At 34.7% G+C, this 19,383-nt stretch overlaps 2 protein-coding genes across 2 annotated transcripts; both read right to left on the reverse strand.

Moving 5' to 3' along the window:
- Positions 1 to 545: 545 nt before the first annotated feature.
- LOC140044274 (uncharacterized) lies at positions 546 to 1,115 on the reverse strand. Its single transcript, XM_072088752.1, has one exon. It carries the CDS (start codon positions 1,113 to 1,115, stop codon positions 546 to 548), a length of 570 nt encoding a protein of 189 aa, XP_071944853.1.
- A 6,779-nt stretch (positions 1,116 to 7,894) lies between these two features.
- Positions 7,895 to 13,306, reverse strand: LOC140044275 (uncharacterized). The gene has a single exon (XM_072088753.1). The coding sequence runs from the start codon at positions 13,304 to 13,306 to the stop codon at positions 7,895 to 7,897; it is 5,412 nt and encodes a 1,803-aa protein (XP_071944854.1).
- Between the last annotated feature and the right edge of the window lie 6,077 nt (positions 13,307 to 19,383).

The raw sequence follows: 19,383 nt of genomic DNA on the forward strand, positions 1-19,383 counted from the left end.
TGACAAGAGATCATTACAAATATGTATAGAATTAGATATGTAAAAAGCACATCCGCCGCCATGGCGGTTTCTATCATTTCTAATAGGTTCTTGATAACCGTCTAGTAAAATGTCATGGTTCAAGATAGTTTGATCTAGCCATGTTTCTGTTAAAGCAATAATATCATAGTTATTTAAATTTGCTAGGTGTTGAATTTCAGCTAGTTTACCTGGAACGATTAGACTACGTATGTTAATATGGCAAACTGTAAACTGTTCCGGACCAGGATTTGGATGTATATCGCCGCACATTAAAAGCATGCACATTAGAACATTATTACGCCCCAAATTTATGATAAATAAATTATCCATTATCAGTAAAAAAAATAAGTAAAGTACTCACTTTAAAAACGCTAGCACATATGAGAACACTTAGCCAAACGAACATAGTAAACATTGAAATAAAAACAAGAGAACACGTTTTTGCTATCTAAAATCAACAAATAATGGTCAAATTCCGTCGGTAAGAAACGTACTGTTAATGACACCGCACAGTCTAAACGTTCTTAATGTTCAGCAATCAGTCGTTCAAAATCATTTTCATTCTTGATATGCTTGGGTTTTTCTTCACCTTTACACAGGGCCCATATCTTGCATCTGTTAGTCCAGGCACGTTGAACTCCATCATGGTGTCTTACCTTCCAAAAGAGATTGAAATTTGCTTTTGTTAGGTCTTCCGAGATATAAACCGGCATACCCTTCAGTTTGGATTTGGCTGCAAACACATTGTTACGGGTCCTGATTGAATTGAACCGAACAATTATTGGCCTAGGCTTGTCAGTAATAGGACCGATTCGATGAGATACTTCAATATCGTCGGACTTGAAAGTGATACCCATTTTTACGCGAATAACCTCCGCCACCAAATCATCAGTTGACTTTGTCGAGTCCTGTAAACCGTAGAATCTAAGGTTATTACGACGTGAATATTGTTCTAAATAGTCCAATCTGGTTTCAATATTACTGATTTGCTCCTGCAGTTTATCAAATGCTTTGTTTAATGTCTCAGTAATAGAAGTAGTCAGCTCCTGAAGCAAGTCTTTCTTCAGCTTATCAACATCTAACTTCGGGGCCATGATTACACTTGCTTTTTTACAGTACCACCACTGTTTTACATATCAGGTCACAATCACAGCTGGTAATTTCGGCCAAATTTACTAATTTGCATAAGTGACGCAGATGTTTGGAAACCTTATTGAAGGATTTTGATTTGCATATGGCTAGCACAGTAATAGTTAACCTTGCAGCGCTTTCAACGGCGAGCCAATGGCAATAGATGCGGTATCATGGGGGTAAAATACTCACTGCTTATTTACACCGACAGAGCATTGACCATCATCTTTAAAAGTTTACATGATAAGTCCTAGATTCTATTTACGATGATAATGATACAATCGGGAAAAAACAAAGATAAATGTCTCTTTGAAAGGTGAAAATCGAGAGCAAAAAAGTTGTACGTGCTCACTCACCCAATGTCTCTCAGTTTGAATATGTATACAAGCGTAGTAGGATTACAATGTAAGTTTATTAACAGAAAGAAAGTAACAAACATACATACTTCGGAAATAGATGTTCAAGTAACAAGTCAAGCCGTTTTACAAGATAAAAACTTAATCGAACTCATGATGTATTTGTTTATTTGTTTTTGTTTTCTTTTCAACTTTTTGAATTCTCATGCGGGTGAGTTTATTCTTTTTTTTTTTCAAATAGATAGTACTAAAATAACAATTTTTAAATGCTGTGATAGGCCAACTTGATATGCATTCTTGCATCTTCACATTGGTATTTTGTGCATTTCAGTCAAAAATAAACTTGTATATTTTTTTTGTTCAAATGTAAACATATATATAAAAACACTAATTCATAAAACGATTCCAAATTCAATTACAATATTTATGAAAATAGTAAATAATGTATTTAAAACACTAGGCCTAATTCATATAGAGAAAAAAAATATAACATAATATATTATGAGAATATTTATTTTCGTCTGTTTAAAAAATGTATGTAAATATTATGATATTTGCAGTCTTCTGCTTTAAAATATAATGAATATATTTCTTTGAATGCAAAGAGAATGAAAACAAAAGTATTCATAATTTTAGATTCTTTTCTTTATTGAAAATAACTTTAAAAATAAATAATGCGTAAACATTTTGGTATGTATGGTACATGAAGTACAATTTTTAATCAACTTATTTGAAAGAAATATAAAACGACGATAAAGGCATGCAAATACCTATAACTACTTTTTAAAGAATCATTATTTATAACCAATTAAATAAAAATTGTAGATTTCTCACAATAATGTATATAAGTGTTTGATTCCTTACACTTATACTTATCTCATATGTACTATAATCCATAGCTCGTTGACAAATCTACACTTTGTAATGAAATAAAATTGTGTTTCAGCACTCATATCTTATGGAAAGCCAGCAACATCATTGTCTGTATATCCAGGTTCTTCATCTGTATATTCGACTGACGGGAAGGAAAGAGAACCAGACTGTTTCCATTCAGGTGATATACAGTCTAGACCATCGTAATCTAAAATAAATAATTATGTACAGCAATTCATATATGGTTATACCATGGAGAAATAAGTTATATTTCTCCATCCATGGTTATACGAAACTCGCATGGGTTAGGCCTATTTGGTTTGCGCGAGATGAATATTGATACAAAGGCCAACAATAACAGGTTCAGCTATTTAAGTGTCAAGAATTGCAATTGTAGGAAATTTTATTTTCAGGCTATACTGGGCCACATAGTACGGCGAATATGTACTATTGGCATTACCGCCTTGGCTATACGCTATTTAGGGCTATATAACCTTACGTAAACAGATACAAATTCATAACATAAAATATTTACATTTTTTTTAAAGCATACACACAGGTTGGTGAATGGCTGAAAGTTGATCTTGGAGCAGACTATACGATTACAACAGTGGTCATCATTAATAGAATAAGTAAACTTTTTTATCACAATTATTAAAGTCATTTTCACCTTCCATTCCACGTACAATTATCATTTTTATACGTATTTAACTTATCATTTTACCTAATAATATATAAATTAATATTATATATTATAAAATAATGTAAAAATATATAAAACAACATTATTGTTTTATATATTTGCACATTCTACCAAAGTACTTATATGTTTCATTGTACGTCTTTTTGCTGTTCTTTCAAAGGACCTCATTGGAAACAAGTCCGTAGAGGACTTTTATGAGTTATCCTTGGCATCCTTTCTTGTTATATTCATGGTTTTTTATATATGCTATTTTTAATTTTAATTGTATGTCTGTGATTTTTTTATGTACTGATGCCGAAATAAATCAAATCAAAATCAAATCAAAATCAAATCACTCAAGGCGCTTGCGGAAAACAAAAGAAAAACTAATCCGTTAACAAAACAAAAAATACCAAATCTAGTCCAATCAAATCCGCATAACTGCTTTTCGTTTCTATAGTACAAAACTCACATTTGTTTGTTAGTTATGTGAGCATCTCACTAGACAATAAATATCAGAAAGGTGGGGACGGACGCATTTCGTATATTTGTACTTTATGAAATGATGACTGTGTCTTTTTCTGTTGTTGCTCTTCTTTCTGTTGTTGCCGCCCAACAATGGGCCAGAATTCAAACCCGTTTGGCTTTATGACACTGTTTTTTTGTCTCCTTCTCTCGTAAGCCCACTTGTATTCATTCTTTCCTGCATATCATAACATAATAATTAGAATTCTCTTTTCCTTTATTTAAACCATTATTATCTAACATATTAAACATTTGCTTTATGCTTTTTGCTTTAACAAATGCTTTATGTTAATTTCTGAACAAACAAGACTTATTCAAATTATGTGTCAAATCATGATTTTACCAACAATTCATGACCAAAGAACATGGTCGGATTGGTATACATTGTGATGTTTTATTTAACATGTTAAACAATTTCGTCAATGGATTTGGCCCACTGTGTGCCGCAGTCATTATTGATCGTTACGGTATCATTTTTTATTTTTACGCGTTACGGTATCATTATCGATCGTTACGGGGTATCATTATCGACATTGATGCCACTATCAGTATTTATCAATATTATTATGATCATCATTACTTTAATCTTGCGTACATCTTCTTTTTTTTTCTTTTTTTTTTTTTTATTCATTTCAAAAAACACAACCATAACACAAACTCATTTAAATGTAAAGTAATAGGTTTAAAAAATTACAGTGATCAAACAATATTAAAAACTATAAATTATTAATTCCATTTTTTTAAAGTGAATAATTAATTAATTTGGTAAATGCTGTGTTTTCCACATTTATGTAACTAATCTAACTAATACAATTGTATTAATCAAATTAGCCAGAGATATACATTTAATAACATTATTATTATTTTTTCTTTAACATACAGTAATAATAATAAATAATACTCATATACATACACATACATACACACAAATATATCTTAATCTGTACTATAACTAAGGAACTATAATATAATTGTGTTAATTAAAATCAGATACATACATTTAACAACATAAACATTTTTTTCTTTAAAATAATACATATATACATGTTTGTAATTATCTGTATTGTGACCGAGGAACTAATAGTAGGTCTATAATAAATAATTAAAAATATCTAACAAGTGAGAATAATAATTTCTGGTTTACATTTTAATTTAATACAATAATAATAAAGTAATAAATAAAGAGCAAGCGTAATAATAATAATTCACAAAAGTAAGTCATTTCCTCGAGAAACAGTATAATTAAGTTATTAAATAATTATAATCTTCTATTAATCTCCACTTTTGTCTGAAATTATACAATGTACTTCTTTTAGAAGCAATGTTTTTTTCTACATTATAATTAAATTTTAACAGATTAAAGAAAACCTGGAAGACTGGCTTTTTGTGAGTTAATTTAAAATATAATTTTCTTAATCAACAAAATACATAGATTTAATAGCATATCAGGATTTTCTGTATTGTAGCCAAATAATATGGAGGTTTTTATCAAGGTTAATCTTTGTTTTTGAAATGTTTTCCCACCAAGTCGTGAATTCATCCCATAGTTTGGTTGCAATGTTACATTCAACCAAAAGATGGGTCATAGTTTCAATATGAACACATATTACTCGGTACAATATTCATTTTATGTAATCTACTATTAGTTGACAAGCAATTCACATTAATTTTATACTGAAATATTCTGGTTCTTACCTCCTGAGAACATTTAAATGGTAATACATAGATATTTTCCCATTTATCGCTATCTACACCTAATTCATCCTGCAATTTACTTTGAGATGTTGGTATTTTAAAGATTTTTTTAATTAAGGCTCTGTATATATTTTTTGTACTCATACTTTCTAATTCTTTTTCTTCATTCTTTACGTCCACTATAAATCCTCTCTTTTTATAATTTTTTCGTAAAAACCCTAACTTCATGTTTGTTTTCCACTGTGGGGGTATTGCAGATATTGTCATTCTCCAGTGCATAAAATTACTTGTCGATAAGCCTCTCTCTATCCGTACATCTTAACTGAATTAAATATTTATCAACAGCATCTAATTATAATAATAAACGAATTGCTGGTGCTGTGGTAACGATTAAAACGGATGATATGAGTACAGAAAACACGTGTGGTCATACTGTAACAATTGCCGATTCGTTACGCGCTCCATTGATTGAATTTACCTGCAACCCACCAATCAGAGGACGCTACGTGAAACTATGGTTTCCGAATAAAATGGAATTCATTACCATTTGTGAAATTAAGGTCTACACAGATGATTTAAGCCAAAGTAAGTTGTTAGATAAGCTTTTTTTTATAGTAGGCCTATTATATTTACTTTGTTGTTGTTATTTTCTTTGTTTAACTGCCCGATATAACGACACCTACACCAGTTTAAAGTTTTCGTCCTGAATTATTTGTTTGGATATACAAAAAAGCAATGTCTATTGATTTTCTGGATAATCGATATACTGGTGATGTCAGAAAAGTGAAAAATTGAGTATCTGTATCTTTAATAAGGGATCGAAATATTATATGGCGTGCCCTCTTTTGATCTACCCTTTTGATAAACGCTTAACTTATCTTTTTATTACTTTTTTTTTCAGTTTTAATAATTTAGTTATGTCAATACTGATGTACGACAAGCAAATGTACAGAAACAAGAGTGGGAAAGATTTTGCAGTCTTACCATAATTGTATAACTTGATATAATATATTTTACTAAACACAAAAAACAGTTCATTTTTTGTTCATATATGAATTCCAAAGTAGCCTATTCTACGTGGGTCATTTAATGTTCTCAATTTCTAAAGAGCCTCAGTGTGCGACTCCAATCCAAGTCAGTCCATTGAACAAGACTTACCATTTACAAGACATATCTGGCAATGGAAATTACTTAAATGGATCACCTGATCTAGAATTTACTACTGGGATTTATGGCGAGCAAGATGAAGCAGTATTGATAAACCGAGATATTGGTTCGCAAATAACATTACTCTATGGACACAAAGGCCCAACTTTTACTTTAGCTTTCTATGTTTTTATGAACGACGGTTCAAAAAAGGCCTTCGTTTATTCCGACTCATTTGAAATCATATTTGCGTTTCCCGTTAAAAATCTACTTCACGTGTCGGAAGTAGCGGTTCATTACAACGTGTATGGCGAGGTTATTCGTTGCAATGCCTTGCGTTCTGAAGAGTGGACATTTTTTGCTCTTACTTTCAACGGATTCGAAAGAAAAATACGACTTTGGAGAAACGGGGAGATTGCTTGTATGGCTGATACGGAATTCTCAGAAATCAATTTTGGAAGCATTGTGTTTGGTGGTGACGAGAGTGTAATGAAGATGGCCAAGCTACAGGTTTACCATGAGAGCCTTGATGAATATGAGATAAAAGAAGCGAGAGACCTGGACAATGTTATTAGGGGTAAGAATCATTGTCTTTAATAGAAATACACATCAGTTAATGATTATGATTATCAGTTGAAATCATTGTAATCATCACCATAATCACTATAAGTGTGCTGACCTCACGAGCTTGAACCGTCAAACTCGCTATTCAGTAGATAAACCCAATCCACGACAAAAAATACTGCAACACAATCACTTGTTGACTGACTCTTTAATACAGCAAATTCAGCCATAAACAGGGTAAACTGAAATTAAGCATACTTAAATCCAGCTCCAAGTAGTAATAAACATAACATAAATATAAACTATCTGCAAAACAGATCAAACGTAGCGCCCTCTTACGGAGGTGTACATGCCTAAAGAACATATTAAACAAAGTCATCAAATAATCAACAGCGCCCTCATACGGACGTACTACTTCTATAGATACGGCATACAAAATAGAACACCGCCCTCTACACGGAGACTCGTGTTTATCGCCATGCTGTTCAAGCGATCGTATACGATTCAATCTACGCAGGCCTAGGCCTACGACCACAATGTAGTATAGCATTAATAATCTAGGCCACTACTGTGGTTCATATAATTCTAATTATTGTAATATAATACTCTAACAACTTACAAGCAATGTGCGGCCTACTAGTTTAGTAAATTACACACTATCTCGGCACAATAAGGCATTTAGAAGCCGAACTCTAGAACACATGTAGTCAATGCGAAACTTATAACATGGATCCTATTTACATACGCCCTCTCTCGGAAAGGAACGATGCAGCTAAAATAGGAGCAACACACTCCCCGTCTGGTATCTAAAGGATACCATTCATATCAAAAAGTTAAAACATAAACAAAGTAACAAAGGAATATGACATAATATTCATTATAATAATGTTCAATGTAACTCTTAAGGAGTCGGCATTATCAGTACCAATTCACTAATCGGTCTTGCAAAGGTTTTCAGTTCTCCACCTCTATAAACAGTCACTTCCACTCTCCTAACTCGTCCGTCTGATCCTTCAATTGCTTTAACGATTCGTCCCAAAGGCCAATCATTTCTGACGGTGTCTTTCTCCTTTAGAAGAACAATATCTCCTTCCTTTATATTCCTCTTTTCATGTTGCCACTTGCTTCTGTTCTGAAGTGTAGGGATATAGTCTCTTTTCCATTTTGACCAAAATTTGTTAGCCAAGTGCTGTACCGTTCGCCACTGCTTACCATACAAATCAGCATTACAAAACGCTCCAGGAGGTGCTGCGAATGGTTGAGACTTTTGAGTAAGTAGAGTGTTTGGTGATATTATTTGTGGTGATTCAGGATCAGTAGAGACTTCTACTAAGGGTCGTGCATTAATAATTCCTGATACTTCTGCCATTAGCGTTACCAGGACTATACCATCTATAATCTTCCTTGCTACTCCAATCATACGTTCCCAACTTCCTCCCATACGGGATGCATGAGGCGGGTTGAACACCCACTCACATTCACGGGTCAATAGATAGCGTTTAATTTTATCTTGTCCTTCTTTCTGAATACTTTCACCCAAGATATTGCACGCACCAACACAATTCGTCCCACAATCTGACCGTTGTTGTTTCGCAGGACCTCTTATCGCAAAGAATCTTCTAAGGGCATTCAAGCAGCTTGAGGTATCCATACACTCTATAACCTCTATATGGACAGCCCGACTACACATGCAAGTAAACAAAATGGCCCATCGTTTTCCGTTTGCTTGTCCACCCCTTGTGCGCCGTGTTCGTACCATCCAAGGACCGAATACGTCAAGCCCTACATATGTGAATGGGGGAGCTGATGTTAAGCGTTCCTTAGGTAAATCAGCCATTTTCTGTGTCTCTTGCTTTCCTCTCTGCTTCTTGCAAACTACACACTTCCCAAGCTCCTTTGAGATTGACCTCTTGCCACCTATTATCCAGAAGCCTTCACTACGTATTCTGCCATGTGTTAGGTGTCTGCCTTGGTGTTGAACTTGTTGGTGGTAGTGGCGGATGATTAATGTTGTGACATGGTGATGTTTGGGAAGAATCATAGGATGCGCTCCTTCTTTGGCTAGTCCCATTTCTAAACGTCCTCCAACTCGCATGACTCCCTCGTTATCCAAATAAGGTGTAAGCTTTACTAGCGTACTTGTCTTGGGAAGATGTTTTCCATTCTTCATGTGATTGATTTCAGCTGTGAATTCATCAAGTTGAGCACATTTCACTACAATCTGTTTTGCCTTAATCAATACAGGTGGTGGAATCATGCATACATGCCACCCACTACAGTCTTTTTTCTTGGTTTCTGTGAATGTACAAGCAATATGCACAAGACTTCCAATTGCTCGCACAAGATTTCCCCAATTCGAAAATCTGCTAAATCGCTCGGATCCCAGTGATTTGGCTGACTGAACTTCTGTACCACTGGTAGCTACGACAGGTCTTACTTCGGGATGCTCTTCAATTTCACTGATGTCACAGACCGTTGTGTTTCTCTCACACGAGTTCTTATTAAGTAGGAATCTTGGTCCTTGAATCCATGCCGAGTTCTGTAAGTCTTTAGCCTTGATGGATCTTGTAGCTTGATCGGCTGGGTTTATATCTGTTTTAACATATTTCCATTGTTCTGGTTTGGTCGACTGAAGAATCTGATCCACTCTGTTCGCCACGTACATGTAGAACCTACGGGTTTTATTTCTAATATAACCGAGAACGACCTTGCTATCGGTGTAAAAATGTGTGGCATCCAAGTTAAAATCCAATTCAGTTTTAACACATTTTGCGACTTCTGCGGCAAGTACTGCTCCGCACAACTCTAAGCGTGGTATTGATGTCGCAGCTTTAGGTGCTAGCTTTGCCTTTCCAACAACAACACTCAAGTGAACTTCTCCCACTTTATCAGTAATTCTGATGAGGTAAGACACAGCGCCAATGGCTGTGTTAGAAGCATCAGAGAATGTGTGGAGTTCTCTCTGGATGGACTGGTTTGATGGAAATGATGTATAAGGACGAGGGATCAGAACATCTGACAGTTGAACTATGGAGCTTCGCCACTTCTGCCATGAATCATGTAGCTGTTTCGGTAATGGCTCATCCCAATCTATGCATTGATTTCTTGTCATTTCCCTTAACAGCCTTCTTCCCTCTATAATGACGGGTGACGCAAAGCCAATTGGGTCATATATGCTGTTGATTTCTGACAGCACTCCTCGCTTAGTGAATGCCTTGCTGCTAACCTCCGTAATAGAGAAAGTAAAAGCATCTGACTTGACATCCCACAGTACCCCTAATGACCTTTGCATAAGAGGAGCGTCAGATCCGAGATCGAGGTTGCACATGTTACTTGCTACATCTTGAGATGAGAAAGCAGCTATCACTTTTGCATCGTTTGAGACAATCTTGTGTAATCGTAAATTAGCTGTGGCTAACATGGCTTGTGTGCGCTTGAGCAGGTCGATCGCCTCATCTGAAGTAGCTAAAGACTTCAGCCCATCATCGACATAAAAATTCTTCTCCACGAACTCTCTTGCATCTGCGCCAAACTCGCTCTCTCCTTCTTGTGCAGTCTTTCTCAGTCCTAGCGTAGCAACAGCTGGAGAAGGTTTGTTTCCGAAGATGTGAACTTTCATCCGATACGTTCTCAATACTTTGCTGGGGTCGTTGTCTTCGAACCACAGGAACCGAAGATAATCTCTGTGTTCTTCCACGACTTGAAATGAGTAGAACATTTGCTCAATGTCTGCTACAAACGCCACAGGATCCTGCCTGAACCGTATCAATACACCAAGCAACCCATTTACCAGATCTGGTCCACTCATTAACACGTTGTTAAGTGATGTATCTTGGAATTGCGCACTGGAATCAAAAACCAACCGGATCTTCCCTGGCTTTTGTGGATGGTACACACCAAAGTGTGGTAAATACCAGCACTCTTCATCATGACTGTCATCTTCGACGAGCTCAGCATGTTGCTTTGAGAATACTTTCTCCATGAACGCTAAGTAGTGAGCTTTCATCTCTGGCTTCTTATCCAGTGTGCGAATAAGAGACTGCATACGATTCATTGCTTGCTGCTTGTTGTTGGGTAACCTTTTTCTTTCTTCTCGAAAAGGAAGTGGGGCTATCCAATTTCCTTGTTCACCTCGTTTCATCTCTTTTCCCATAAGTTGCACGAACTCCACATCTTCTCTGGACATTCCATACTTCTCGTCATCTTCTTTCTGTTGGAATACATTACCACCGAGTACGTCACAGCTGCGTTGCAGGGTTATTTCCTTCGCACTGATCATTCCTTTACAAGTTGTAAACATGGCGGATGGCCTACCATTTCTCAAAACCTTTATATGGTTTCTGTTGGCGGTGACAACATTCTTTTGGTGGGCTCCCCCTAAGCAGACGTCGCCAATAACCATCCAGCCTAGATCAAGTCGTTGGCCCCATGGAGAGTGATTTGGTCCATTGCGTACTTCTCGGACTTTATGAGCTTGAGCAGCGTCTCGGCCGAGCAGTATGGTAATATTTGCATTCTCATCCAAGGGTGGTATCTTGTCCGCAATATCCTTCAAGTGAGGAAAATTGCTGGCTGTCTCTGGAGTGGGAATTTCTGCCTTGTTCCCAGGTATGTCATTACATTCAAGTAGCGATGGGGCTGCTATTCTTGTTTTACCATCCATGGACTCAATTATCAGCTTCTCCAGTTTTCGGCCTTGAACTTCAGCCGCTCCCGAACAGGTCTTCAAAGTATACGACGTAAGTCTTGCATTGATGTTAAAAAGGTCGAATACCTCACTCTTGGCCAACGAGCGATTGCTTTGGTCGTCTAGTATTATGTAGGTTTTTATGAAAGTGTTAGGATGGTCTTCTAAATATATTTTTGCTAAACAAATTTTAGCACACGATCGGCTCAGCCCAATTCCACCGCAGGCATCCGTACATGTAGTACTTACTACTTTGTCTCTTTCCTTCGTCTTCTGTGACTCTGTCCCCTGCTCCCCGCCATTTGCCTTCTCACCTTTTGCCTTTTGCTTCATTTTTACTTGCTCCCCGCCATTTGCCTTTTGCTCCACTTTTACTTGTTCCCCGCCATTCGCCTTCTGCGGACGGTCACCATGGAATGCAGTCGGGTGACGATCACTACCGCATTCTCCACACCTGACATTTCTATCACAATTCCTAGCCATGTGTGATGTAGATGAGAGACATCGGAAACATACTTGGTTTTCCTTAAGGGATGACTTCTTGGCAGCATAAGTCTTGGCCAGAAAGTTTCTACAGTCTACCAACGGATGCTGACCATTGTGTAGCGGACACATCCCTTCAGATTTATTCACCTCAGTCATTCTCACATTTACAGTTGAACGTAGCGTGGTCTTAGGACGGTAACCTGTCTGTGTACGGTAGTTTCCCGGTGTATCAGTTTTGACCTCATCAACAATTCCTCTTGGGACATCAGGATCACGTTGGATGTGAGCCATCTCACTTAGAAACTCTGTGAAAATGTTGAAATTCGGGAACGTTTTCATTTTCCTTTTATGTTTTGCGACCTTTTCTCTCCATTTATTAATTATGAAGTATGGTAACTTCTCTACAATTGGTTTAATACCTTGAGGAGTGTTTAACGTAATCAGATGGGGTAGCTCCTGCATTTGAGCAACTGCGTCTCCACACAAATCAGCCAGTTCTTGGAGTGCGGTCAAATCACCTGCTTTGAATCTTCTGTATTTGGTAAGTCTCAGGATGATTTCAGCTGATATTAAGGTTTGGTTCCCGAACCTGTCTTCTAGCTCAGTCCAGGCCTCATGATAGGCCTTGTCAACATCTTCAACATGCCTTAGTCTGAATCGATCAACCAAAACTTTTGCTTCGCCAGTAGTATATTTACACAGGAATGACAGCTTTTCAACAGTGTCCACACAGGCTGTTTTCACCATAGCTTCAAAGGATCTTTTCCACGGAAGAAACATTATTGGATCCCCAGAATAAATATCCGGTTCTTGCAAGGGTAATCGCTGACGTGCCAGTATTCGAATGTACTCCTGCATATGATTTGGTTCGTAAGATCTAGCTCCAGGATTAAGAGTAGACGTTGGTACCTCTACAGCATTGTTTAGATAATTTTCTACCCGCTGACTGGGTTCCATCTTTGGAAGTTCGTTAAGCACCTCTGCCATTCTTTGACTGGGTACTGCATCTTGGGGTGTGCCTTGCACCTCTTCCATCTGATTATTGCTTTCTAACTGTGAAAGCTCTTCCTCAATATCTTCAAAAGATATATGTTGCAATTCTGCTTGAAGGGCATTGGCTCTAGCCTGTGCTGCAGCCATTTCTTCTTCTTTCTCTACTTCGTCTATGTCTAACTCAGCCTTCAACGCCTCTAACTTGGCGGCACTCTTCTTCTTCGCAAATGTAACACGAGCTTTCGCTACAGCAGCATCAGCACGAGCTTGTGCAGCAGATACTTCTAATGATGACACTGACTGCGATGATGCCTTCGATCTATGGCTCCTTGACCCTATTGACCTTGCTTCATCTCTCGCACCATCACGTCTTCTACTAGAAGTCGACATTGCTTTTCACTGTGCTGACCTCACGAGCTTGAACCGTCAAACTCGCTATTCAGTAGATAAACCCAATCCACGACAAAAAATACTGCAACACAATCACTTGTTGACTGACTCTTTAATACAGCAAATTCAGCCATAAACAGGGTGAACTGAAATTAAGCATACTTAAATCCAGCTCCAAGTAGTAATAAACATAACATAAATATAAACTATCTGCAAAACAGATCAAACGTAGCGCCCTCTTACGGAGGTGTACATGCCTAAAGAACATATTAAACAAAGTCATCAAATAATCAACAGTGCCCTCATACGGACGTACTACTTCTATAGATATGGCATACAAAATAGAACACCGCCCTCTACACGGAGACTCGTGTTTATCGCCATGCTGTTCAAGCGATCGTATACGATTCAATCTACGCAGGCCTAGGCCTACGACCACAATGTAGTATAGCATTAATAATCTAGGCCACTACTGTGGTTCATATAATTCTAATTATTGTAATATAATACTCTAACAACTTACAAGCAATGTGCGGCCTACTAGTTTAGTAAATTACACACTATCTCGGCACAATAAGGCATTTAGAAGCCGAACTCTAGAACACATGTAGTCAATGCGAAACTTATAACATGGATCCTATTTACATACGCCCTCTCTCGGAAAGGAACGATGCAGCTAAAATAGGAGCAACACAATAAGACTGATTGTGATTATGGTGATGATTACAATGATTTCAACTGATAATCATATATCATTATTTAGTATTACTTCACTGAGTGTCATCATCATCATCATAAACGTATTCATTTCATTTATTGTTTTGTTATCGTTATTATCAACATATATATTCATTGTATTCTTGCATGTTGTTTCTGGTGTTTGATTCATAACTTCTTTTTGTTCATATCTTTTCTAAAAAGTACTATAGTTTAAGGAATTTTCTAATAACAATGCCGTTTTTACTGTCGCCTTTGTCTTTTTATTCTGACTTATAAGTAGTATACATTTTAATTATTTTGCAGGTGATGAATGCTCGAAACCAAACCTTTTCCACGTCCACGTTTCCACAACTGGAAATGCGCCACCATCGGTTATAAGCCGTTCTTCTTCACACTCGGAGGTCTTCTGCGTATTGAAATGTCGCAGAAACATAAATTGTTTCGGAATTATTTATAATCACGAAACACAAAGCTGGGAAGAATTTAACGGAAATAATTTGTCAAATATTGAGACAGATTTAATTCGCAAGTACTACGTAGCAGTTCGGTAAACTGATTGCAAGTTTAAAATTGTGATTTAGGCCTACTATTACCGAAAATAGAGTAAAAGGCTATATGGCTTTCTCCCTCCCTAAAATGTATTGTGCGAAAAAGTACATAGTAATTTCATTCACAATTTTAAAATATTTCGAACGCGGCAGCATTGAGACAAATCAAAATTGACTTGGAAAATTAAACATCACAGATCGCTTTATATTACCGATACCGATTTAATATTTGGGATGACTTAACATTTAGGAGAAAATCTGTCAAAAGATTATTAAATTAAATTATTAAAATTATTAAAATATGTTCTTGGTCAGGCAATTATCTTTTGATAACGTCATCACGTCTACAAATTTGATTGACCTTGGTAACCTAATGTCACGTGTATTTTGTATAGAAATATTATTATTATTATGAATGGTTTATTATTTTACGTGTCATTCAAAGTATATTGCACCCCCTTTCGCTCTTATAGCTGAATTGTATTATCATCAGAAAGATAAAATTTAATAAAACATAACCTGACTTGGCATAAAGAAATATGATATATATTAATTGTATTATGCTAGACTCTAACTAAATAAAGTTTTAAAAATAAAACTAATAAAAATAGAAGAAGACATAATAAAATAAAATGATAATAATAAATAAATAATGAAATCATAATAAAAATAGAATAATAAAACAATTAAAATACATATATATATATATATATATATATATATATATATATATATATATATATATATATATATATATATATATATATATATATATTATAAACACATCAGGCACAGAAAAAGAAATAACAATAAAAATAAAGGAATCAAAATAAAAGAAACATGAGACAGACAGCAAATATGTCATGACAGTTTCAAAGAAAGGAAGTTGTTCATGTTAATTCAGACTAAATGAAATGTTCAGTAAATGTAGTCAGTAACATACAACAGTCGTGAGATAATTTCCCGATTGATTGTAATCAAAACGGTACTGGGTATGGTCTATTAGTTTTTCTGCTCCCAACCAGTACATCCATTCATAGAAGCTTTGATGAAGTAAGCCTACCTGGTGGTAACCATAGAACTGTTCCGAGATAACGACTAAACTTCGGCTTTAGTCGATAGAAGATTGAAAAAATTGTTAGAGATTATAGCAGATAAATGTGATATTTAAGGTTGTATATTGTTTGTTATTACATTAAATTAGATATATATTGTACCACGATGACAGTTGTAGCCGATAGATAAAATAATTAACTAAATACAAATAACAACAAAATAAATCAATCATTTTTTTTTTCATTTGTTCACTTTTGAAAAAATGTAAAATATCATAACACATTAAGATTAAAGGAAAGGAAATATTCAAAAAGGTTCCAATTCCACGAATTGAAAAAATGACGTTTCGTTTAATATGGCTAATAATAGAGATTTTTAGACAAGAATTTCTCTTCTCATCAATCAAAGGTTTTAATTCTGTTTTCAATTTTTACAAAAACTTTTATCTTGAATGTTTTTAACTTGATCGTTTGTATAGTATTCGTTTTATTATAATAGAATTTAAAATACATTTAAAGTCAATTCTAAAGTTTGCTAGTGTCTATTTCTTCAACTTGTTTTCTGCAGATTGTCGAAGTTTGTCAACGGGTTTATACTTGTAAACTTTTGAAAACCTTTCTTGATAAACTCGGAGTTTCCTCGAGTTTACAGTTCTTAGGTTTACATCATTAGGTAAAACAAAAGTTTATTAAGTAGAAAACGTTTACATTTTTTACTATGTTTTAAGAAATTATATTATATTTTCGCCTAGACTGTTCGATTCACAATATCACGATATAACTTGCTCTTTTGTGTTTCAACTTTATTCTGTTTTGGACTCGTCTGTTGTAGAATATAATATTAACTAAATTTAATGAAAATATAGTAAATACGTCATTATTGAGAGGCTGTAGCTAATTAGAATACGAAAATCCATCGAGATCAATGGCCATTTTTGAAATGTAGAGAAGTCTTATGCGTTGCTGACGTCAAATAGAAATAAATAGTTAATTAATATTGATACATTACAACCGGTACTCTATAGTTTGGCCTAAAATATTAACAATTTTTCATTTTATGGTCACAATAAATGGTAATTATCTCTTAATTTTTTTAACACATCATACATACTCACGTTTGTATTGTTTGTCTTGTTGTTTGAATATGTATGCAAGCGTAGTAGGATTACAATGTCAGTTTATTAACAGAAAGAATGTAACCAACATACATTCTTCGGAAATAGTAACAAGTCAATCCGTTTTACAAGAGAAAAACTTAAGCGAAGTCATGATGTATTTGTTTATTTGTTTTTGTTTTCTTTTCAACTTTTTGAATTCTCATGCGGGTGAGTTGATTCTTATTTTTTTCTTCAAATAGGTAGTACTAATACAAATTGTTGTTTTGTGCATTTAAGTAAAAAAAAATTGGTATTTTTTTGGCTAAAATGCAACTAATTCATAACAAGGCCAACAGCCATTAAGTCGCGTGCTACAATGCATAGTGATACCGGACCGACACACAGACTGACAGACCGACAGACAGACCGACCGACATAGTGAACTAGAGAGTCGCGTCCACGCGACTAAAAACATTCCAAATTCAATTACAATATTTATGAGAATAGTAAATAATGTATTTAAAACACTAATTCATATAGAAAAAAAATATCATGTAATATTAATGAGAATATTTATTTTCGTGTGTTTAAAAAATGTATGTAAATATTATGATATTTGCAGTCTTCTGCTTTAAAATATAATGAATATAGTTCTATGAATGCAAAAAGAATGAAAAAACGGTCTTCATAATTTTAGATTCTTTTCTTTATTAAAAAATAATGCGTATACATTTTTCTTAGGTACAATTTTTAATAAACGTATTTGAAAGAAATATAAAAACTAATAATAAATTTGACATTCATAGCTAATAGAATAGAATTTTGGAACGACGATAAAGGCATCATGCACATATCTCTACTTTTTAAAGAATTATTTGTAACCAATTAAATCAAAATAATAGATTTCTCAATAATTTATATAAGTGTTTGATTCCTTATACATATCTCATATATGTACTATAATCCATAGCTCGTTGACAAATCTACACTTTGTAACGAAATAAAATTTATTTCAGCACTCATATCTTATGGGAAGCCAGCAACATCATTGTCTGTATATCCAGGTTCTTCACCTGTATATTCGACTGACGGGAAGGAAAGAACATACTGTTTCCATTCAGGTGATATACAGTCTAGACCACCGTAATCTAAAATAAATAATTATGTACAGCGATCCATATATGGTTATGCCATGGAGAAATAAGTTATATTTCTCCATCCATGGTTATATACGAAATTCGCATGGGTTAGGCCTATTTGGTTTGCGCGAGATGAACATTGATACAAAGGCCAACAAAGAGATTTGGCGTTTTTTCATCGATTTTGGCATAAAACTGATTCCATTCGTGAAACTGTAACAGGTTCAGCTATTGAAGTGTCAAGAATTGCAATTGAGGAAATTTTATTTTCGGGCTATACCGGGCCACAAAAATATGGCGAATATTTACTATTGGCCGCCTTGGCTATACGGTATTTAGGGCTATAACTTTACGTAAACAGATACAAATTCATAACATAAAATATTTACATTTGTTAAAGCAAAAACACAGGTTGCTGAATGGCTGAAAGTTGATCTTGGAGCAAACTATACGATTACAACAGTGGTCATCGTTAATAGAATAAGTAAACTTATTTATCGCAATTATTAATGTCATTTTCACCTTCCATTCCACGTACAATTATCATTTTTATACGTATTTAATTTATCATTTTACCTAATAAATATAAAAATAATATAATATATTATAAATAATATATAAATATATAAAACAATATTATTGTTTTATATATTTGCACATTCTACGAAAGTAGTCAAGCCGCTTGTGGAAAACAAAAGAAAAACTAATCCGTAAACAAAACAAAAAATACCAAATCTAGACAAAACTCCACATAACTGCTTTCCGTTTACTATAGTACAAAACTCACATTTGTTTGTTTATTATGTAAGCATCTCACTAGACAATACAAATCAGTAGGCTGGGGACGGACGCATTTTGTATAATTATTTGTGAAATGATGACTTTTTGGCTTATTCTGTTGTTGTTGCGGCCGAACAATGGGCCAGAATTCAAACTCTTTTGACTTTATGACATTTTGTTTTGTCCTTTTTTATAGCCCACTTTTATTCATTCTTTCCTGCATATCCTAACATAATATTTAGAATTCTCTTTTTCAGTGTATAAACCATTATTATCTAACATATTTAACATTTGTCCACTTAAATTCTTTATGTTAATTTCTGAACAAACAAGACTTATTCAAATTATGTGTCAAATCATGATTTTACCAACAATTCATGACCACGTGATGTTTCATTCCTTAACCAGTAAAACAATTTCATCAATAGATTTGACCCACTGTGTGCCGCAGTCATTATTGATCGTTATGGTATTCATTGTTTATCGTTACGGTAT

Source organism: Antedon mediterranea, chromosome 3 (assembly GCF_964355755.1).
Source record: "Antedon mediterranea chromosome 3, ecAntMedi1.1, whole genome shotgun sequence".
Taxonomy (NCBI): Eukaryota; Metazoa; Echinodermata; class Crinoidea; order Comatulida; family Antedonidae; genus Antedon; species Antedon mediterranea.